At 41.8% G+C, this 24432-nt stretch overlaps 2 protein-coding genes across 2 annotated transcripts in view; one reads left to right on the top strand and one right to left on the bottom strand.

Moving 5' to 3' along the window:
- Positions 1-10849, top strand: part of LOC134803450 (WD repeat-containing protein 74) — a 28285-nt gene extending 17436 nt beyond the window's left edge. The window contains exons 7-9 of the mRNA XM_063776268.1: positions 2074-2266; positions 9991-10130; positions 10596-10849. Of these exons, the coding sequence (XP_063632338.1) occupies positions 2074-2266; positions 9991-10130; positions 10596-10833 (571 nt within the window). The 3' untranslated portion in view covers positions 10834-10849. The remainder of the gene's footprint in view (positions 1-2073; positions 2267-9990; positions 10131-10595) is intronic.
- Positions 10850-15259: 4410 nt separating this feature from the next.
- On the bottom strand, positions 15260-22928 carry LOC134803182 (UDP-glucose 6-dehydrogenase). Its single transcript, XM_063775884.1, has 2 exons — positions 21130-22928; positions 15260-17509 (listed from the first exon to the last, which is right to left on the bottom strand). The coding sequence occupies exon 1, from the start codon at positions 22566-22568 to the stop codon at positions 21132-21134; it is 1437 nt and encodes a 478-aa protein (XP_063631954.1). The 5' UTR covers positions 22569-22928; the 3' UTR covers positions 15260-17509; positions 21130-21131.
- Between the last annotated feature and the right edge of the window lie 1504 nt (positions 22929-24432).

Genomic DNA, 24432 nt, shown 5'->3' with positions numbered 1-24432 from the left:
CATATAGAGGACAGACGTTGGGTGTTCTCCATTCTGAGTTCTTTGAGGACCGAGGCGTTTGTGGACTCTTGAAACTCTTAATTTCCCCCAAAAAATTAACCTCCTAAGATCCAGCCATACAAATGAAAAATGTAAAATTTGCCACAGAAATTTGAACCTACAATGTAGGAAATAGATTTGATTTTGCGTTGTTCAAAAACTGAACGAAACAAAGCAAAAGCAACTCTGTTCCAATCGAATATGATTTAAATTTCATTGAACTGAATGAGTACTATAGGTAGGACCTTGGGCCTTAGGAGAATAAGGCGAACCAAGTGATGATCAGTGAGCCTGGGATTTGCTCGATACCTCGTCCAAATATTGGCATGTTTTAAATTTTTACGACCAGCTGCCATCTATAGGCATTGACGTATATCTCAGGACGGGCCTTACGGGCAATAAACATGGTACTAGTTCAGCGGTGTCACTCACGAATTCGAGCCAATCGTGCAGTCTAACGCAACTAGTTGCGACCAATAGCGCGCGTGATGCGAACTCATCAACCAATCGCGTTGTAGCGGTGTCACACCGCTGTACTGGCCCCATTCTTATTGATTCTTATTTCGTCAATGTCTATAGGGTATTTGACAAATTTTTATGAATAAAAGGGGTATTTTCCTACTAGTCAAATCAGTTACTTTTTTAGAACCGTCGAATCGATTTGCTAATATGGAATTTATATGAAACATTACATCGTGACGTCACGGTCAACTCACCTACTTTTTATATTTCTATCCGATTTATTATATAGAACTTGTGTTTAAAAATAACTTCTATCTGTGTTTTTCTAATAATTATCTGGTGCTTTATTTCATGCATGGTGTAAAATAATTTATTTTAAAAACAGTATAATACCCTATTGTATCAGTCGATCAGGTTTGTTTTGAGGATCAAATTTCTTTACGGGACCCATTGTCTTGAAGCAATACAAAAGTCACAAATGATGGTCAAAGTCTGGCCCCGCACCACAGATTAATAAATAGTTACTACGTAACAGATACTTCATTCCCAAACAAAAGCAAAAATACCTACGCTATAATAGCCTACAGAACCTTAATAATAATACCTGCTGCTCAGGACAAGAAGAAATGTACCATAATTACGCGCACAAAGAGTCGAGACTGTGTTGCCCGCCGTTCGAGTCACGTGCCAACGCGTCATCGTAAGAATGCGCTAGGGTTGTAGCTACCCTACCTATGATGATTATTGTAATAAAACGAATGTTGTGAATCAAATATGTTTTAGTTTTAATATAATGATTTATAATTTTTTCACTTCTCGGAATTCTCTGTTATTAAAATTTAATAAGTAGTTGAAAATATCCTAAATCGCGTAAATAATTTTAATAAATATTCAGGAGCAAAGCAACGGAGAATCAACGGTTTTTAAAAGTTGTAATACGGTGCTACCAGGACGATTAATTATTACGTCGTCAAAGTTATTTAAAAATACTTTTTCTAACCCTTCAATATAATTATTAAACTTTCAGGTGGGACCTTTAGCCCGCCATAAAAAGATGAATTTTTATTATAGGCTTTTTCCTTTGTTTTTTTGACTTTTTCACCCATCTACTGCACAATAATTACGTGGTTTCGGCATTTCGAAGCATAAGCGCGGGAAACGCGCGGTGCAATGCGGTGCGGCCGCTGCGGCGGGCGTCCGGCGGCCCTCTGTCGGTTGTATCGTCGACGATACGCCGAGCGGTAGGCATATAGCGCGTGGCCTTGAGCGTGTGACGGAGGCCTGCCCTCACTTTACTGACGAAACGCTTCTAACAAAATGGCAATACATCGTGAATTCGTGACAGTCGCTGTCAAACTTCGGTTTTGTAGGAAGTGTCCTTTCTGTACGGTAGTACAGTCAACTGTAAAAATATGGGTGTAGACAATTTACTCAAAAATATGTCCTTTAGTTCTTAATTCACTGACATAAGAGTTATGGGACATATTTTTGAGATGATTTGTACCATATTTTTACAGTTGACTATACTATTACTTATTTTGTGCTATAATAACAAGTTATGTACCGTTCCAGAGAAGTAATGGTGGGGTTCGGTCGCGGGCAGCTGCACGCGGTGGAGTTCCGCGCCGCCCGCCTCGGCGCGGGGCTGCGCGGCGCCGCCGGGGCCGTGGCCGGCGTGGCCGTGGCGGGGGGACAAGTGTACAGCGCCAGCCTGGACCGCCACCTGCGCGTGCACTGCTACAGCACCAAGCAGCTCGAGTATAAGGTGAGAAACATTTGTGACGTTATAAACTGAAATAAATGTCATATACCAGAGGTCTCCAAATCCCGGCCCGCGACGCGTTCCAATCCGGCCCGCCGACACCTAAAGCGTCCGGCCCGCGGGAACCAGGCTCCAGGGGTTCAGCCCTCAAACAGCAGCAAGCAATTTCAGTTTATAATTTATATAGTAGCGTTACTACTTGAAATAAAAACAAATTAAAATATTATCTGAAAATAATTTAATTTCTTCTAATACTTCTGATAGTAAGGTGAGATACATTTGTGCCGTTTCCGAGCAAAAGGTCCCACTTTGTCGCTTGCCGTAACCGGTAGGGAGACCCTCCTCCTTCCGGGCAATAGGCTAAATAACAAATTTTTATTTATGGTACCAATCAATCAGAGGTTTGTTTTTAGCATCAATTGTCTATATGAGACCCATTGCATTAAAGCAATACAAAAGTCAGAAATGATAGTCAAAGTCCGACAGTCGTACTTCACTCGCGAAACGCTCCTAACAAAACGATAAGTGTACGTGACGTCAAGGTCACTGAGAGTCCATTCAGTGACCAAGAGGGTCATTTCTACTCAGAATCACGAAGACTATTGATTCAAATAGAAAAAAGGTGTCCCAAAAAAATGATAATGATATTTTTTTGTACAACTGATTATGACTTTATGAGCCTTGTAGCTTGAAATAAGTATTTTTTTTTTAAAGAACAATACTCAACACGTGTTTCGCTTCTTCACGAGGCATCTTCAGGAGATGTTAACGGTGTGTCGGTTCCATATGATTTTTTATTATGTATAAATTCCAGGAAGTTCTGTTATTGGCTGTGCTATAAGCAAGGACCGGAAAACCCCTCTTTACGCTTAATCCTATCAATTCGGTAACCCAATCGATTCGGTTACCTTATCATTCGGTAACCCTATAATACTGTTACCTGATTGTAATGGTAACCTTATTGAAACGGTAACCCTAACCTTTAACCGAGTTAATCTCAAAACCCCATCGCGATAGGGTTTTTGTTAAGGGTTTTTAACAGGTTTTCATTCAGTTATGGTAACCTTTATTATCGGTTGCTGACTGGTTTGCAACATTAAAGTAGTTTTAGTGATGTGCCGTCAGAACTAAAAAAAAATACTAAAAAAATAGTTTATTTTATTTACTTTATTTATATTTTGTTGATTTTATTGACTTTATTTATTAAATTTATTTAATTTATTTAAAATATTTAATTTATTTATTTTAATTATTTTAGTTATAATATAATATAAAAATTTTACCTTCCAATAAAATTGATATTATGTTTCCTTCTACGTCAGAGATGTTCATTGAGAGAGTAACGCGATCGGTGACCGATAGTTGCCGCTAGCGTCTATGTAGTCGCTCCGCCCCACGCCGTGACGTTGTTCCGCTTCCCCTCACTGCAATCCGTTGCTCCCTTCCCGCGACTCGCCGCCACCATGTCATTGTTGAGGAGAAGTACCGTCGGCATAAAAGTAGCCTAGTAGCCTGCCAGGAAGGCATTACTCACATCTCTGACGTAGAAGGAAACATAATATCAATTTTATTGGAAGGTAAAATTTTTATATTATGTGTTCCGTACTCTACGTCAGAGATGTTCATTGAGACCTGTTTATTATCTCCTGGTGGCGAGTCAGCGGGCGCGCAAGCGTTAGGGCTACACCTACTGTCATAGAACTCAGAGAAAGAATAAATATATACGCCTTATTGCAACCCATGAAATCAGTGACTCGTTATAATGATGCATTACAGGAAATTGTGAATTTAAATTGTAATCCCAGGTTCGAATCTGACGTTAAACTGGTTTGAGAGATTTCTCATTCGAAATCGCATCCAATCCGCAGAATCTCGGCGATAGAATCGTCTAAAGAAGAGTCATGTTCCCAATTAACTTAAGCCAAAATATCGCTAATTGGATAGATTTCCAGCCAATTTAGTGATTAAGTACATCGTGGATCGAAAGCAATCTTAAGCGAGGCCGGCTTGGATGAGACTGTGGCTGAAAGCGCAGTGTCCCCTAACATTTTGTGTAATTCTCACAAGTTGACGTACCCAGACTACCTACTTACTGGGTCTATACTTTATTCCGGAGCTTCTAAGAGTCCAGTCGGTAAGACACGTTATCTGGTTTAGAGCCGAATTTCGGACACAAAATAATAGCGTGAACGTTATCTATGTAATTGCCCGGGCTACAGTATAGTAGAGTAAGGTCATTGACCCTGCGGCCTGATGCTAACAGTAAAAATGCGGCAGCTCTTCTATATAGGTACGTTGTAGGGCTATTCAAATTAGGGCAAGTAGATTTCTCGCGTCCCAAGCTGGTGGTTTGGGAGGCGCTGGTCTCGCTATTAATGGCGTTGGAAGAAGGCATAGTGTCCGATAGTGGTTCACATACAGCGCTTGTTACAGGCTTATGAACAAGTCTCGTTCTGAAAGCTAACATGGGCAATTGAAATATATGTCTGAGATAGCTCGCTACTTCACTGGATATTAGAGGTACCTGGCAGTCGATCTTATTTTTGATGCACCATGAAGACCATTTCTACATTGTGGGCGTACAGGCGGCCTAGAGAGTTGCGTCTCGTTCGCTATGTAGCGTTAGCCCTTGGCATGTTGCATGCATGCGCCAGTCACGCCAGCTCGGTGTTGGAGCGTCCTATCTGACAGGAGGGCGGTCGGGCGGGCGGGAGGGCGGTCTGACGCTGTGTTCACTAGGACCGCCAGTAAATTGCAAGCTTACCACAGCTGCGTGAAGGCTCTCCTTATCACGCCGTCACAGGTAGCAGACTAGGCTGGGAGGTGGAGACATCCATACCAAGTCGTATCACCGGCAGCTGCCAGAAGAGACGTGGTAGCAGTTCAAAGAGTCTGTTAAGAAATACCGTGACACAGTGCGAAGGCTCTCGAAATCGGAGGCTGGCCAACAAGGCGCCTATCAGGCGCAGATAGTATCGGCGGCTTCTGGGCGTAGCTGCCACTCGGGCGCGCAGTGAATTCTTGATAAACCGTCGCCCTCGGGGGTTGTACCGACCTGGTAAGTAGCAAGGAACCAGCGCGACCTGTAGACGATCTGCTGGCATCAGCAGTTTTTGCGACAGCCGTGGTAACGGAGGGGATGTAGTGTCGCCGTCGTTTTATGTATACTGTAGTGGTGCGGTTGTATGTTTACACTTCTGTCGTCAGCGCTGCAGATGTGGCCCGTTAACGGTTACTCTTCACTGTAAGGGCCTTACCTCGTACATTGTCTACCAATATTGGAGGTTGTAACGGACTGCTTGCATAAGATGAGGAAGAAAGTGGCGCGAGGCTTTCGGCAGCTTCGTGTTGCTGGGGACTGCGAAGGTGTCACCTTCCTTCATGAACTAAAGTTTGCGAGTTTGAGACTGAACAGGAAGCATTGAGTCTCATTTCTGCGAGAAACTCGGCAGCAAGGCAGGCCTGTATGTCGCGAAAAAGAAAACTTTCAATCGGGGTGTTGTGCCGCGTGTCCCACGTGATGTCTAGGAGCGTGATAGTTTAATTCGCTTTACCCGAAGAAACACCCTATATCGAGCTAGTATAGGGGTATGGTAGCATGCTTTTTAGGAAATCGAACTAATGAAATCAAGTCTAAAATCGATTTTAGCGCTTGCGTAACAAAACTGTTTCGATAAAGTCAAAGACAGACAGATGGAAACTGCTGGAGTCCTCCTGGCCCCTTTCTCTTAGCACCGGAAACTCAAGCTTGTTCAGGCGCAGCGGGTTTATTTGTCCCATTTTGTTTATTATGGGCTTGGCGCACGAGTTCGTCTTTGTAAGACGGAACTTAAGCTGGAGAGCGCGGGCAAGCAGAGATAATTATGTGAAGTCTGCAGACCTTTTCGATGCCTTTCACCTCGGTTTTGAGCGGTCGCACAGGGCCTTGTCGCTAGCTGTTCTTCGGTTGGATCACTCCATGGCCTCGAGAAGTCATAGGAACCTCGAAGCGGCACGGCCCTACGTCGATCAGCACCTTTATGAAACCCGGGAACACGACGTATTTTCCTCTGAGTATCGACATATCTTACCGCTTTCAACTCCGGGCAGTCGAGCCACGCTAGGACGAGGCTCCTTACGACCTTGTCTGCCGTCGCCGGAGGACTCCTTAACCGAAACCAAAAGCTTAGCGGTCTGTTCGTGCTATGGCACCATAGCTATAGGCGCCTGCGTACCTCAATGGGACCATGTGGACAGGACAAAACTGATACTGTGGCGCCCAGCGCAGCTTGGTAGGCAGCATCGGCGGCAGGTAAGTTCGCGGTGGTATTCTTGCGAACAGAACATGGGCGCCATTGCAAGGGACGACATCGTCGTGGTTGCAGCATCGGTGGACAGCCTCGACGTGATTGTCTGTGCCATCATGGCAACCGCCGCCGCTCAGGAGGCGCCGGTGCGTGAAGCTAGAGGCGCCATCGTGGCGGCCGGCTCGGGAGGCACCGGTGCGTGAGGCCGGGCGGCGCTATCATGGCGGCCGCCACTGGTTCGGGAGGCGCTGGTGCGTGAGGCGAGGACCCATCGTGGCGGCCCGCTCTAGAGGCGCTGTCGCGTAAGGCGGGCGGCTCCATCGTGGCGGCCGCCGCCGCCGGCTCGGGAGGCGCCGGTGCGTGAGGCGAGACGCGCCATCGTGGCGGCCAGCTCGGAAGGCACCGGTGCGTGAGGCGGCCGCCGCCTGGCTCGGGAGGCACTGGTGTGAGGCGAGAGGCGCCATCGTGGCGGCCAGCTCGAGAAGCGCCAGTGCGCGAGGCGGTGGTGCCATCGTGGCGGGCGGCGCCGTTGTGGCGGCCGCCGCCGCCGGCTTGGGAGGCATCGGTGCGTGATGCGAGAGGCGTCATCGTGGCGGCCAGCTCGGTAGGCACTGGTGCGTCGTGAGGCGAGCGGTGCCATCGTGGCGGGCAGAGTCATCGAGCGGGCGGCGCCATCGTGGCGGCCACCGTCGCCAGGCTCAGGTGCGTGAGGCGAGAGGCGCCGTCGTGGCGGCCAGCTCGACAGGCGCCGGTGCGCGTGACGGACGTTACCCGCACGGGAGGCGCCGATGGCTGGCTCGTAATTGCACGCATCATCACGGTGACACTGCTGCCCTCGGCGGCGCCATCGTGGTGGCCACCACCGGCGCGTAGGTAACCAGCGACGTCATGACGGACGGCAACCAACGCGGCGATCGTCGCTGTACTCGTAGCGTTTCCACTGCTTCCACGTAACTTACCTTCCTTCCATTCAAGCAGTTGGGACGCAGAAGCGGTCCGCCTTCACCTTGGCGCCAGGACGGGATCGAGAGGTCCGCGATCCACCCGCGCCGCGACCGCAGCAATAGGAGCGGGCGTGTGCCTCTCGGAGTCCCGCGGACTGGAAGCGCCCGCAGCCACAGAAGCGGGCGTGTGACGTCTCTCGGAGTCCCGCGGACTGGAAGCGCCCGCAGCCACAGGAGCGGGCGTGTGACGTCTCTCGGAGTCCCGCGGACTGGAAGTCCGCACCGCGACTGCTCTCGCGGGCTGGAAGCGTCTGCACCGCGACTGCAGCAACAGGAGCGGGCGCGGCCTGGAAGCGTCCGCACCGCGACTGCTCTCGCGGGCTGGAAGCGTCTGCACCGCGACTGCAGCAACAGGAGCGGGCGCGGGACAGGAGCGGGCGCGTACTGAAAGCGCTCGCACCGCGACTGCTCTCGCGGACTGGAAGCGTCCGCATCGCGACTGCAGCAACAGTAGTGGGCGTCCCGCGGACCCCGCACCGCGACACCTCGGGCTCCGGCCCGCAGCGTCGCGGCGTCTCGGGGTCACCTTGGACGACAGCAGAAGAAAGTCGACGGCGCGCGGGGGCCGGGGCCCGGGCGGGACAGGGGAGCCCCGGTCGCGTCGCAGCTAACGACACGAGGTACTCCCAGGTTAATACGACCTGCCCGAGAACCGTCCTTTAGTGTCGAAGTAACTTCTGAACGCCAATAAAACTAGAATATCATTAAACTGGCTCACCGGATGGTTCGTGACAATCCAAACCTCCTTATCGGCGAAGCGCGGCACCCGGCAGTGGCGCGCGCAGGCTGTCCGCCTCCGCGCCGCCCGGGCGCCGCCCCCGCCGCCGCCGGCACGATGACCGCACGTTCCCTCTCCGATGCGGAGCGACTTGCGTTACCACTTGTTAACGAAAACTACTGACGCACTTCCTACTTCGATCTCGAAAATGCGAGTTAACGGTAACGATTTTAGCAGCATGGAATGTGAAAATTAATTTAGCAAGAAAAAAGTGGGTAGAATCGAAAACCACCGTTCGATGACTTCGATCGCGAGACCGCCAAAAGACTAATATGTAGTAGCGATCTCTGCTATATCTCACTATTTAATCGACCGAGCTTTGGATCGGAAATGTTAAAACACCATGCTGCAAAAATATACGCAAAAAAATATTTGCGGACCATCGGTCAGACGGTCGACGAAACAATGACATGGTGGCGGCGAGTCGCGGGAAGGGAGCAACGGATTGCAGTGAGGGGAAGCGGAACAACGTCACGGCGTGGGGCGGAGCGACTACATAGACGCTAGCGGCAACTATCGGTCACCGATCGCGTTACTCTCTCAATGAACATCTCTGACGTAGAGTACGGAACACATAATAAGAACACACCACACAGGTAGGTATAAAGATAAACAAAGGAAAGGCAAAAAAACTTGTTTGTGCTGGAGGCTTCATAGACCGCCCATGCCAACCTCGGTTATTCAATAATAAGTTGAATTTAAGTGTGCGTAAAGATTACAATCGTTTGAACTGGTCAAAAACCTCATAATGAGGTAACTGAATAGACTGGGTTTTTATTTCGGTTACCGGTAACAGAGGTTAACTCGATCTGATACGGTTACCGAATCAAAATGTTACCTTATTAAGCGGTTTCCGTTATGGTAGGGGTTTTTATAAACACCTCTAAAATAACCCTATGAAGAACCCCGGTCAAGGTAACCGGTTCCTGTCCCTGGCTATAAGTTGTCATGTTTTTTAGGGTTCCGTACCCAAAGGGTAAAACGGGACCCTATTACTAAGACTTCGCTGTCCGTCCGTCCGTCCGTCAGTCCGTCCGTCCGTCCGTCCGTCTGTCTGTCACCAGGCTGTATCTCACGAACCGTGATAGCTAGACAGTTGAAATTTTCACAGATGATGTATTTCTGATGCCGCTATAACAACAAATACTAAAACCGGGCAAGTGCGAGTCGGACTCGCGCACGAAGGGTTCCGTACCATAATGAAAAAAAAAAAACTAAAAAAAAGCAAAAAAAAAAAAACGGTCACCCATCCAAGTACTGACCACTCCCGACGTTGCTTAACTTTGGTCAAAAATCACGTTTGTTGTATGGGAGCCCCATTTAAATCTTTATTTTATTCTGTTTTTATAAATAAATTTGATAAATAAATTAAAAAAAAAAAAATGGGGCTCCCATACAACAAACGTGATTTTGGACCAAAGTTAAGCAACGTCGGGAGTGGTCAGTACTTGGATGGGTGACCGTTTTTTTTTTGCTTTTTTTTTCGTTTTTTTTTTGCATTATGGTACGGAACCCTTCGTGCGCGAGTACGACTCGCACTTGCCCGGTTTTTTGTATATTATTGAATGTAAACGCTGTTGAACTTCATAATAAGATGAAAAAAAAATAAAAAAATATTGTTAGTGAATAAAATAAATGAATGAAATGTATTTTCCGCAGCAATACTTGACGTCGAAGCTGACTGGACTCCTGGTACAGACAGAGGGCAGCACTCCTCTCCGCTCTGCGCCAGAAGTCAAGGAAGAACTAGAGGTTCAGGACGAGATGGATCAGCTCTTCCAACACATGGATACCATTGAGTAAGATCCTTATTTATTTATTTATTTAAACTTTATTGCACAAAATAATGTACTAATGGCGGACTTAATGCCTAATGGCTTTCTCTACCAGTCAACTATCGGGCCAAACAGAGACATGTAAAAATGGTGCAAGGAGAACAGAGGAAATTATTAGAACAATGGAAAACAACAGAACAACTAATTCTTACTACTAATAATACTTATTCTTGTCCTTCCTCGTTTCGGACGACCGGCCTAGTGGGTAGTGGTAGTGACCCTGCCTGTGAAGCCGATGATCCCGGGTTCGATATTCGAACTTAAAAAGAGGCATTGGCACAGATGTTAAATTTAATTTAATTATAAGTTACGAAATAAATATTTTTCATTCTCATTTTAATTTATTTGATAAAAGTATAGGTATAATAACATATTTACTTTGTGCATACGTAATCATAATCACTAATAAAATAAATAATATTTTCACAGAGACAAACCCAAAAAGCAAAAGCTGCCACCAGTACCCACGCCATCCAAAAAAGCGAAACCATCGCTAGAGGGCAGCACTATAGACCTGAATGATGATAACCTAGAAGATGAGGACCAAGTAGTAGAGGACCAAGAAGACGCCATCAAGAAGTTGCTGAGAAGCACCGAGAAGCAGAAGAGAAGAATGGAAAAGAAGAAAAAGGAGAAGAAAGCTAAGAGCGTGTTCCATAATGCTTAGAATAAATTGTTACATATTTTTTTCTTTTGTATTACTTTCCCATCACGGAACAATCAAATGGTGTTCCGGATTTGCCTGTGCGCGGAGATGCCAACACGTAGAGGCCCTTAACACTTAAATTAAATGTAAGGGGTTGTGCACAAATCACGCGGGGTGTTTACGGCTACTTTTTGAACCCCCCTCCCCCTTCGTGATATTTGGTGAGGTTTTTGGCTACTCCCCTCCCCCACATAGTCTCACGTGTATTTTTTTTTATTTTTTTTCATTCGACCTAATTTGATGATAAATAGTATTGTATATAGTAAATCTTGTTTATTTTTCCATTTTCGTTATGAATTAATGTGATGATAGGCCACGCGCTCCAAAATTTCGTAAAATAGACTCGCTATTTTGAAGGTATTTTTTCTTAGTTTCGTTCACTGTAGAAAAATACATGTGAGGTCTCCTTATACCCCCCCTCCCCCAACGTGATCTGTCGTGATTTTTGTCGTGATAGCTCACAAAATCAAAAAGGCTTAACCATTTCCTAAGGGAATTTAGTATCTATACAGGCGTATTGTCAAGGTAATTTTTGTAGTCACAGTAAATTTACTGCCATCTTTCGACACAGGATTAAAACTTTTAGAACGCCATTTGACTTTGATCCTAGTTCTTTTACTCGTGTGTTAAATTTGTTGAATATCAATAGGTGTCGCGATCTACACGAGTATAGGCCAAAGCAAAGAGAACTTAATATTGAGGCGTACTGTCAAAGTAAATTTTGTGGGCACAGTAAATTTACTGCCATCTTTTGACACATGACTAAAACTTTTAGAACGCCATTTGACTTTGATCCTTGTACTTTCACTGATATGTGTTAAATATCAGCAGGTGTCGCCATTATACACGGGCAGACACGGGTATAGGCCATAGCAAAGACATATGTAACTTCGTATAAGACGTATAAAGTCTAAGGAAAAAACGTGCCTCCGAATTCAAGTAAAAGTCATTCTCGAATAGATGTCGCACACACCTTTAGCCTATCCTGAGCTAGATGGCGTGACGACACCGTTTCATATTTAACAATTTTAACACATAGATATCAGTGAATGAACATGGATCAAAATGATATAAAAATAATAAAATCATTTATCCATATATATACATTTTTTGATAACTTTATGCGTTTTCATTTTGAGTTTTTGTCGTGTGTCGATAGATGGCAGTAAATTTACAGTGACTACAAAATTTCCAATGACAGGACCCCTCTATACTATCTATTCTTTTTGGTAGTACCAAAGAGAATAAAGTCTATAGAGACGGCTTGTCCAAGTAAATTATGTAGCCACTGTAAATTTACTGCCATCTTTCGACAGAACATAAAACTGTTAGAACGCCATTTGACTTTGATCCTTATTCTTCCACTGATATGTGTTAACTTATTAATATTCACGCCATCTACTCGACTATAGGCCAAAGGTATAGTTCCTTGTTTTCGAGCACTGGCGCCACAATCTTCAGCCTATGCTCGAGTAGATGGCGTGAATATTAATATTTAAAAAGTTAACACATATCAGTTAAAGAATAAGGATCAAAGTCAAATGGCGTTCAAACAGGTTTAATCTTCTGTCGAAAGATGGCAGTAAATGAACTGTAGCTACATAATTTACCATGACAGTAACTCTCTACTTCAAATCCTCTTTGGTAGTACTATGTAGTTTAAAAAAGTATATGGTACACTTTTTTCTGAAGACCCCCATGTCACGTCACGTATCAAATAAAATAATCCTTTCTGTAAATAATTTATTTACCACTGGTAGATATTACATTCAATTATTAATTACAAAAATAAATACATGTTTTAAACATTAATGATTACAAAAATTATTATTGCCTATGATTATAAAACAATTTATAATGAAAATAAAAAGTTCTTGTTTAAATATAAAAAATATTGCGGCGATAATACAGATAGTGTATATTTCCAGAAAGTGCCGGAAATTTAACAGGAAAAGAATTATAAGTACTCCATATACCTACTTTTATTATCTACGGAAATGGAAAATTTCGATTAAAGGACCAAAAAAGCCCAATCAAGTCAAAAAACTCAATAAAGGCCTAGTTTACCCTCTGGGTCGGAAGGTCAGATGGCAGTCGCTTTGGTAAAAACTAGTGCCTACGCCAATTCTTGGGATTAGTTGCCAAGCGGACCCGCTCCCATGAGCCGTGGCAAAATGCCGGGACAACGCTAGAATGATGATGGAAAATTTCGATTTCCATACAATAATATAAAACGAAAAAAAAATAAAAAAATACATGTTCTTAGCCTATAAGTATTAAAATAATAGGAGTGTCTAGAATTTAAAATAAGGATAGAACTAGAATTAAGGAAGTTCGACCAATATTTAGTAATAAAGGAGCATTAAAAATATATATATTAGATTTTGATACAATACAATAATCTTTATTGCACACCTCATATACTAGTAGTTTACAATAAATGTACAGTAACATAATTTAATTTAGTAATTTGGTGTCTATGTATTTAACAAATTTGATCATTCATTCTGGGCGGAATAAAAACGTAATCTCAATTTGGGATAAAAAAATGTATGTAATTTTAGGTTGAATTACAAAAATAAGTAGGTACCATACGTTTTCGTAACACAGAGGTTTTACTTGGTATACGGTGAAATCATTATCTCATCGTGATATATGTATCTTTTATCAATACCAGGGGTGCGAAACTCCTGACTTCGGTCAAACTCGGCTCCGCTCGGCTCAGCATTGCTCCGAGCAATTATTAGGGTTGGCACCACTTGACTTCCTTTTGCGTGCACGACCACAGATAAGATAATCACTTGATTTTTGACAACCCTAAATAGCCGACAGGGATAGTGTCATATATTAGAAAGGGCCAGCATGATTCGACCCTGAACCGCTGTCAAACTTCGTTTTTGTAGGAAGTTTCCTTTCTGTACGGTAGTACTATTAATTATTCTGTGTCAATACTAAATACCGGTCAAGCGCGTAATTTTGCATTTGACCATTTCTTATCAATTGATAAACAATGTTCAAATTATCTTAAAATTAAATAGGTAATACCTACTATTAGATAGGCGATAAGTTTAATATAACATTATTTTATATTATAATAAGAAAGACGAGTGAATAATAAAGACATATGTGACGTTATTTATGGAAAGGGACCTTATTGTCGATGGCGTTTACGCCGTTATTAACGATGCTCTGATATAAATACAATGCCGCGCGACGCTGTGCGGCGTAAGCGCCATCGATAATAAGGTCCCTTTTCATAGATAATGCCCCATATACATGTTAAATTTATTTTAAACTAGGAATTCACGTATTAAGCCGAATAAACACTCGATATTTCGATCCGTTCTTGAGGATCTTCAACTGGAGCACCGTCGTTTGTAAAAATAGTGTGTAAAGTTGATTTGACTAAACGATGGATCGCTTATTTCCTACAAAAAAATTACATACAAACCGCATTGTACGTTTTAATTAAACGGAAGATATTTAATTACACAAACGGGTCTACCGCGATATAATTTCATTGTTTTTACCTTTAATGAGATTATATCGCGGTAGACCCGTTTGTGTAATTAAATATGTGTACAAAATGCGAGAGTTTAAAGTGTTATATTGTAAACGGAAGATGTTTAGAAATCGATTAGTAGTCGCTTTTGATTCCCATTACTATAAAACTCTCTTTTGACGATGCGTTGATACGGTATTTTGCACCCTGTATATTTCTATAGCGGCCCTACCCATTAGGGGGTGAAAAGGCGGTGGAAATTACATATTAATTCCACGCAGACGTAGTCGCGGGCAAAAGTTAGTATCTCTATACTTTAGTTTAGTATATTTATTTCATAAATTACAGTATACAGGGAAATGTTTGATAGTGAATTGTACGTTTTTATTATTAACTCGTCTTTAACTCACTTGATAATACTGAGTAGTAAAACGAACGTTTCCTCTTATCTCAAAGGCTTAATGAAACAAACACATTGTGTTTTTTTGCGCAACCGGAAATTATTACTTCAGTGAAAGGAAAATTAGCAGAATCATCAGTTTTAGTACCGACTTTATTACCTAGACCAGCGAATCGGGCTCGCCCACCGAGGGTTCCGTACTTTTAAGCATTTGTTGTTATAGCGGCAACAGAAATCGGCATCTGTGAAAATTTCAACTGTCTATTAGCTATCACGGTTCATGAGATACAGCCTGGTGACAGACGAACGTTAGGCGGGTATTATAGGGGTTCGTTTGCACCAGAGATGTGCGAGGATTGCTTAGCCAGGCATTTGTTAAGAACCAATAGAATGTTGCTCGCTAGAGCATGAAGTAATTCTATTGGTCCACACACACCTCCTCGCACACATTCCTCGCACATCTTTGATGGAAATGCAGCCTAATCCAGGTTCAGAGTACGCAATATAATCTTTTTAAATTGTTTTATTTCATGAACGTAAATTAAAATGAAGTTAACAGGCCAAAAAAATATTATATTAAACGGCTATATAATTCGAAATACTTAAGAGTATCGGGTAATTCCGGAAATTGGCTTTAATGGCATGTAATGAAGTGATTTTTGGAATCGCCGACATTCTAAAGCACTCGGAATCAGCCTAATACACCTTTAAACCATTCCATAAATCCATAACTTAGTTTGTGTAATATTTATTAAAATTAAATATTTTTACAATATAAAAGTTAAATTACTTATCCTTAGTCTAAAATAACTTATGTACCTATATAGTTTTTCATTTCGAAACGTAAATCAAGTTTTAATATTTTTACGTAATACTTATCGTGATTTGTTCTAAATTTAGTACGCCGGGACGTACAAGGTTAAACTGATAAAACAATGCATTATTTGGCAGTTTAAATTGTGACCATTTTATCGCAAATGCCTATACTCTAAATCATAATTACATATGTATACGGTAAATAGTGGTAAAACATGTGAAAATCACTACACAGTTTCACCAAGAAATATTAAATTTTAACCAAAGAATAACTGGGTATAATCGATAGTAAACATACATGGTTAATGTGGCGAATACCGACATATTATAAAATATATTGCTGTGAAGTACCGCTAATTCAGGTAACTCATTGACATAGATATCTAGGGACTGGCTTTACGGGCAATAATAATGAGACATGACGGGGGCCAGTACAGTGGTGTGACACCGCTTCAACGCGATTGGTTGATGAGTTCGCATCACGCGCGCGATTGGTTGATGAGTCCGCATCACGCGCGCTATTGGTCGCAACTAGTTGCGTTAGACTGCACGATTGGCTCGAATTCGTGAGTAACACCGCTGAACTAGTACCATTTTTAGTGCCCGTAAGGCCAGTCCATAGATATATACGTCGATGAGGTAACTATAGATAGTCCTATACTAAAATCATCGTCCAGTTTATAACGTTGATTCTTAACGATAACGAGCCTTTATATGATTTATTTTGTACTCGTTACATTCATACTGGAGCTTAGATACACCAATGCTTTTTCTATATTATATACTCAACAGAATTTGAAAAATACTTACACATTATTTTACTGGTATCTGAATTTGGACCACAGTTGAGGAGTCGTTTCAAAAGGGCTTATTTCTCAATGTAAATACAAAAATAAGTGCTTTTGAAAAGACACTCCTCAGTTATAAGTTGTGGACTAAAGTTACCTGAGTTTACAGTATTAAAAACAGTTAATAACTATACTCTGTATCTTTAGGTATTTAAATAAAAGTAAACAAAACCTACCCTCAAATGGCCCCTTAAGTTAAGCCAGTTGAGGGCAGATGAAAACATTACACGATCAAATAATGTAGGTTAAAGTCAGGTCGTCCAGTGACAGATCCAGGCGGTTTTGTATTTGGTCGGTTAAACGATAAATGTTATAACTACCCGAAAATGTACAAATTGTTCGTTTACTTTTATTTAAATACCTAAAGATACAGACTATATAATAGCTATATATAACCTGTAGTTTATTTACCTTCACATAAATAGCTACACACATAAAACGGTTGTTTTAACATTTTTACTACCTATGACATTGTTATGACTGGTGTATACTTACGGATGTAGTGCATAATTGTTTTCCATAACATTCATTTGGATTTGTTTTTGTTTGATATCTTACAGTTAATATTTTCATCGGGTTGGTGTGGTGAAAAATTTTGTGTTTCACTCGGGGGCAAATTTTGTTTAACCCTCGTGCTTTGAAACCCTCGCAACGCTCAAGATTCCGTTTTTCGAACCACTCGCTACGCTCGTAGTTCAATTTTGGAATCTTTCGCTTGCTCGGGTATCAATATTAGCAAGTGCGGTTAAACAACAACTTTGCCCCCTTGTAAAACAAATAACTATTACGCAGCATACTACGTAGGCGCACAACACGCGAACGCGAAGCGAAGCGATGCGGCGCGGGGCGAATCAATCCTTTGATGCCTATAGAAGTGTCCTACGGGGGCGATCTCGTTGCGAACGCGAGCGCCTTGGGCCCGCCGCGCCGCGCCGCGTCGCGTTCGCGAGTTGTTCGCTTACGTAAGACGCAGCGTTATTATGCACTACATCTGTTGGTACTTTCTTAGTTGCGTTAGGACGAATATCCTCGGTAGCTCTAATCTCATGCTTTTATTATTTGTGACGATACCTGTAACAAAAATGGTGTTATTAATATTATAAATACTACAATTCATGCTAAATATTGTAGTTTGTTTTTGTTTAAGTACGACGCCATATTCTCCATGCAAGGCACAAACTATAGTCAGTTTCATTTAGTATTAGAAAAAAGGTAAACAGTCTTGATGTGTCTTTTAATTGATTGAAAGACATGTTTTAAAAATAAGTCACGGCAAATATGTTAAAATTATGAATCTAATACGATCATTTATATTCTTCTGCTTTCATAAGTAATAGGTAGTTACTGACTTTTAAAAAGCGTTATTCAATTAAAAGACATGTTAAGATCGCTTACCTTCTTTCTAATGCTAAAAAAACGAACTATAGCCGCCATAAGGTACCTTTTGCCGTGGAACGTCACAAATCTTTACTATTTCATATCTAGGGAATCTCTAATTCATTTACCGAATCGCGGCGCCAGCCGCCATAAGGTACCTTTTGCCGTGGAACGTCACATATCTTTACTATTTCATATCTAGTAAATCTCTAATTCATTTCCCGAATCGAGCCGTCAGTATAGTGGCATTGTCACACCATAAGTTATGAAGGCTTTAAACATTAGAGCCTCGAATTGAGACGTGACATGGCCGAGGTCGGACCTCAAATAGCACCGCAGCATACGTGCTAAATAGGAATTACGCCATTCAGATAAACGGATCTTACTATTGTTTGTTCAAATCGAAAATCCTATTAATGTAATTACCCTAACCTTCCTCAAAATTGCATATCGTGACCATGACATTTGAAAGAACAGCAATTAAAAACCGGTCAAGTGCGAGTCGGACTCGCGTTCCAAGGGTGCCGTACATTACCCAATTTTTTAACAATGTGTTTTTGTATGTAGAACGTGAATGAAATGTCTTTAAAAAAACTTGTAGGGGTCGGATCAAAAACTAGGTAGGTCCGACTCACGCTTGACTGCACATTTCTAATAGGTTTTCCTGTCATCTATAGGTAAAGAACAATTTTGTGTATTTTGTACAGACAGACAGACAGACGCACGAGTGATGCTATAAGGCAGTGGTGGGCAAACTTTCTTCATGGGGGCCAGAAAGTTCAGGAAATTTAAGTGGAGGGCCAGAATTGTAGCCAAAAATTATTTTGATTTGTGATAATCGTGGGCCAATGCCATTTACTAATTATTTCATTTTTTTTCCTTTTGAGGTACGGAACCCTAAAAATCATTAAACAGCTAGCAATATTTCCCATTATTAATAATATGGTTCGCCTATCTCCCATTATTAATAATATCTGGGAGATGCTCGGAAAACATATAAAAAGTCAAAAATGCGCGGTTTCACAGAGATAAGACCTAGCTAGATCGATTTATTGCCCCCGAAAACGAAATCGTTAGAGCCGTTTCCGAGAACCCAAAAAATATATATACATATATATGTCGTAGTCAGATCGTATAATCCGCCGTATTACATTACGGCTAGCCGTAATCAAAAACAGGGGCGTTTTGAAATGCGGCGGTTCGACGATTAGCCGGATTGTCATTGCGATACGTTCTTCAATAAGGCGGCCAACGTTTAGCCGCATCGTACTACTATTTTAGATTGTAGAGTGACCAGTTCTTTCGGTCGCCTACGTAACGGGAGTTTGACAATGTTTGCAATTTAATTTATTTTTACCATGGTCCCACCGCACTACATGTGTTTATTTTCCAAAACATTTCCTTCGCAACTTAAATAGACGGAGCCCCGCAAGGGGGCTCCTATTTCTGGGCGGTTTGCCCTTCGGGCATCTGAAGCTACCTAACGAACCTAACCTACTTACCTATACCTACGCTTGTTTCCCCAAAGTGTAATGTTTTCACGGACGTCTCACTAAATCAATAGGTAGGTAGGTTAGGTTCGTTAGGTAGCTTCAGATGCCCGAAGGGCAAACCGCTCAGAAATAGGAGCCCCGCGAAGCGGGGCTCCGTCTAGTTAAGTTGCGAAAGAAATGTTTTTTGAAAAGAAACAGTCCGACGAACTCCAGATTTGATGGACGCCCCAGCGTTTGTCAGGCAGCGCCACGGGTGTTAAAAATGGGAACTAAAAACTGTCAAAGCGGCGGCTAATGACTCGCTGTATTACATTACGGCTAGCCGTGTTGAAGAACGTATGGCGCCGAATACATTCCGGCGGATTCTCATTCAGCCGCATTCAATCCGGCTAATCGTTAAACCGCCGCATTTCAAAACGCCCCTGTTTTTGAAAACGGCTAGCCGTAATGTAATACGGCGGATTATACGATCCGACTGCGACATATACATATAATCCAGTAACTTTGTCGAATTTTGTAACCTCTTTTGCGTCAAATCCGGTAGTTCTGATTTTTTGCAGACTTGTTTATGATGTTGGCCCAATGAATAATCCAAGTTTGTGACCTCGAGCGCCGAACGCAACTTTGTCAAAAATTAAATAAACCGCAATTTTTTTTAGATTTGGGCGATTATAACCCTCAAGTACTAGTTTTTGGTAGTAACTTCCTAGGGCGTTTTTAAAGTAGACTAAATTTGCTACAATACGACACTAGAATTGTCTCTGTACATCTAATATTTTCCGAGATAAAGCCTTTCAAAATTTTATAATTTTACATCAGTTCTTAGGCGTAATATAAGGGTTAGGCAGGTAATTTATATGGAATTCATCACCGCCACGTTCTACAAAATACTTATTTTCCTTAAAAAATAATATTTTTTCAAAATAGGCACTCATACATTTTTTTATGGAAAATAAACATTTTGTAGAACGTGCCGGTGATGAATTCCATATAAATTACCAACCTAACCCTTATATTATAGCTAAGAACTGACGTAAAATTATAAAATTATGAAAGGCTTTATCTCGGAAAATATTAGATGTACAGAGACAATTCTAGTGTCTTATTGTAGCAAATTTAGTCTACTTTAAAAACGCCCTAGGAAGTTACTATCAAAAACTAGTACTTTAGGGTTATAATCGCCCAAATCTAAAAAAATTGCGGTTTATTCGATTTTTGACAAAGTTGCGTTCGGCGCTCGAGGTCACAAACTTGGATTATTCATTGGGCCAACATCATAAACAAGCCTGCAAAAAATCAGAACTACCGGATTTGACGAAAACGCAAAATTTATAATTTTACTGTATTAATAGTTATTACATATAAATAAATAAACAAGAATTGCTCGTTTAAAGGTATTAGATTTATATATCTAATCTAATACGATTTTCTGCGTTTATGCCATTTTACGCTTACACTGTAACATGATTTCATACATTTTTTTCATGGCTAAGAATAAAATTGACGACCGCGCGAAATCGCCTTTCCATACAAACGTAGTACAGTCAGCAGCAGATGTTGCTAAGCGTGCGAGGTATACAAAATTACCTTGACACGCTCTTATTCTCGTAACAATAAAGTCGCGTCAAGATCATTTTGAACACCTGGCCCGCTTAGCAACTTCTGGTGCTGACTGTACCTAGTCATCATTTCCTCTTCGAACGTAAAAGTGGGTAAATTTATGCTAGTGGGTAAATTTATAGTAAAAGTAGGTAAATTTATGCTAGTGGGTAAATTTATGCTAGTCTTAAATATGTTAAAAACTTAATTTGAAATACTTACATTTATGAAGTCTGGCTGCCCTGTGCCCTTATGCTGCTCGACCTCGACAGCCTTTTCCCGATAGTTTGAACATGGAACCCGATCTCCAGCAGCGCGTCATGGTTCAATATCTTCCTCCCGTCAAACAAGTATGCTGGCTTCATCATCACATCAAATATCTTCTTATAATCCAGCTCTTTAAACTCGTCCCATTCTGTGCAGAGCACTATAGCATGAGCTCCCGTGACCGCTGAGTATGCGGAGTCATGAATTACAACATTCTTCTTTACCGATTCAGGATCTGATGTTACAGATGGATGTGTTAGTTCATATAGCATCTGTTCTCTCTCTACTTTCGGATCGTAGATGTGCAGTTTAGCTCCCTCGTCTAATAATGTCGTAGAAACGAGTATAGCGGGAGACTCTCTAGTATCACCGGTGTTTTTTTTAAATGAAAAGCCTAGTATAGCTATCTTTTTATCTGAAACTGTATTGAAGAGTGATTCAATAACTTTCCGAGTGAATCTGGTCTTCTGGTAATCATTCAAGCTGATAACTTGCTGCCAATATGCAGCTACTTCTGGCAAGTTTAGACATTCACATAAATAGATTAGATTCAGGATGTCTTTTTGGAAGCAGCTGCCTCCAAAGCCGACGGAGGCTTCTAGGAACTTGGGACCGATTCGCGAGTCCCGACCAACGGCCCTGGCTACCTCTGACACATCAGCCCCGGTGGCTTCACAGACAGCTGTCAGAGAGTTGATACTAGAAATTCTTTGAGCAAGAAAAGCATTAGCTGCTAGTTTGGACAGCTCAGAACTCCAAGTGTTGGTTAACAGGATATTTTTAGCGGGTATCCAGTGCTCGTACACCCAGCAGAGCTCCTGGACAGCACGCTGGCCATCAGGTGTGTCTTCTCCACCAATCAAGACTCGGTCAGCTTCTACCAAGTCAACTATAGCCGTACCTTCAGCCAGGAACTCCGGATTAGACAATATTTGATAGTTAACACCAGGTTTAGTATTCGCGCGTAATATTTTCATGATTATCTCTGCAGCTTTAACCGGTACAGTGCTTTTTTCGACCACTATCTTGTTGCTAGTTGCTATATCGGCAATCATTCGCGCAGCGCCTTCTATATACTTCAAATCCGCGGCGCGACCTTTTCCATTACCGATAGTCTTCGTAGGAGTGTTGACAGAGATGAATATCAGATCAGCTTCTTGAATACTAGTCGCTATGTCCGTAGAGAAGAATAGATTCCGCCCTCTGCATTCATTCACGACGTCGTCTAACCCGGGCTCATAGATCGGTAATTTCTCCGAATTCCACTGGTTTATGCGATCTATACTTTTATCGCACACAGTCACTTTGATGTCCGGGCATTTTAGAGCTATAACACTGCAGGTAGGCCCGCCGACGTACCCCGCTCCCAAACAGCAAATCTTTTTAATTACCATTTTAATTCAAAACACGACAGTTTCAAGCGAAATTCTAACACAGAATAATCCTTAATCGCGTAGATTAATTGATTACGCGATTACTTCCTGCTAATTAATTTAAAATGCTATTTATCGTGTTTCGAGATACGATTAAGCTTTGATCCTTTGATGGGCCGTTCGTGATTTCCTGGTTTGATCGTGGCACTCACGCCACGGTGGACGTGTGAGTAATTGTGCCAGCCGCGCGGAGGCTACCTCGGTATTATTACTGCAATTCTCTGATACATTAGGTCTACAATCTATCGATGGGTGCACTTCGCGGAAATGATGACCTCGGTGCGGCGAGACATCTGCTGAAGTAACACAACGACGCTATTGAGATCAATTTACAACGCTGCCCTAGAATAAAACTAAAAAAATGTTTAGTAAAACTCTGCTGTCACTTAAAGCATTACAGTTTAAAATCATTTGACATATAAGTATGGAAAAAAATTTTCATAATGAAAACTAACGTCTGCTCGAACGTGCTACATTAGATGTCATTGACATTTGCTCAGTGTTGTCACTAATATGTTTTGGTATAGTTTATGATTTTAATGACCTTTCTGCAAATATAAAGAGTAACTCGAATTCAATATGTATTATGAAATAGTAGGCGCAAACTAACATGAATAATAAATGCACTAAAACGATTGAGTGTACAATCTACAACCAGACCATGGCCTCATTTTTGTATTTAGTTTGTGTTCAAAGCGCAGCCCAGTATAAGCTTGTTTCGCGGTAGATCCTCAGATTGTGATGGATTGTCGTAGTGGCGCCCCCTACGCAGAGTTCCGCGTAATATTCCCTATTATCTAAGCCAGAAAATAAAAAAGAGTTCCGAAATTATTAAAGCAACATCCTAGAAAGTAATGAATGTAGAGTCTTTTAATTACCATACGGATGCCAATTCGCGTATCCAGAGATACGTTGCCTTTACATTTCAATTGGTAGATCGGATAGGTAGCTCGAATATGCAAGTAATAGAGAGCCTAGGAGCACGTCTTAAGTTTTTGAGCTGTCCTAATCCTAATGAATACTTGACTTTTTTTTAATTAAGTGTAGGTTTTTAGTGTGCTTACGAAATTAAGTTAAAACTAACGGTGTATGGAGCAAGGTCTGAAATAAATGATTTTTTTATTATTAAGCTGGTCACATCGACCTGTCAACCAAATTGAGGCGTTTTTTTACATTCATACCGTTCATACAGACGTTTTTATGAAGATTAACCTAAATATAAAAAATACTAGCACAAAAAAGTCCAGATGCTAAAAAATATATGATATCATCCACAGAATAAATAATAGTACTACCGTACAGAAAGGACACTTCCTACAAACCCGAAGTTTGACAGTGGTTCAGGGTCGAATCCTGCTATCCCTTTCTAATATACGGCACTATCTATCACTAACCCTTTCGGTTATTTAGGGTTGTCAAAATTCAAGTGATTATCTTATCTGTGGTCGTGCACGCAAAAGGAAGTCAAGTGGTGCCAACCCTAATAATTGCTCGGAGCAATGCTGAGCCGAACGGAGCCGAGTTCGACCGAAGTGAGGAGTGTCTCCCCACTGGCAATGCTAAGCCGAACCAAAGACAATAGATAGTATAGAGGGGTCTTGTCATAGGAAATTTTGTAGTCACAGTAAATTTACTGCCATCTATCGACACGACTAAAATTCAAAATGAAAACGTATAAAACTATCGAAAAAATTTATATATATGGATAAATCATTTTATTATTTTTATATCATTTTGACTCATGTTCATTCACTGATACCTATGTGTTAAAATTATTAAATATAAAACGGTGTCGTCAACGCCATCTAGCCGACCATAGGCCAAA

The sequence above is a fragment of the Cydia splendana genome, chromosome 26 (genome assembly GCF_910591565.1).
Source record: "Cydia splendana chromosome 26, ilCydSple1.2, whole genome shotgun sequence".
Classification (NCBI taxonomy): Eukaryota; Metazoa; Arthropoda; class Insecta; order Lepidoptera; family Tortricidae; genus Cydia; species Cydia splendana.
This window is presented reverse-complemented; position numbering and strand designations above follow the sequence as displayed.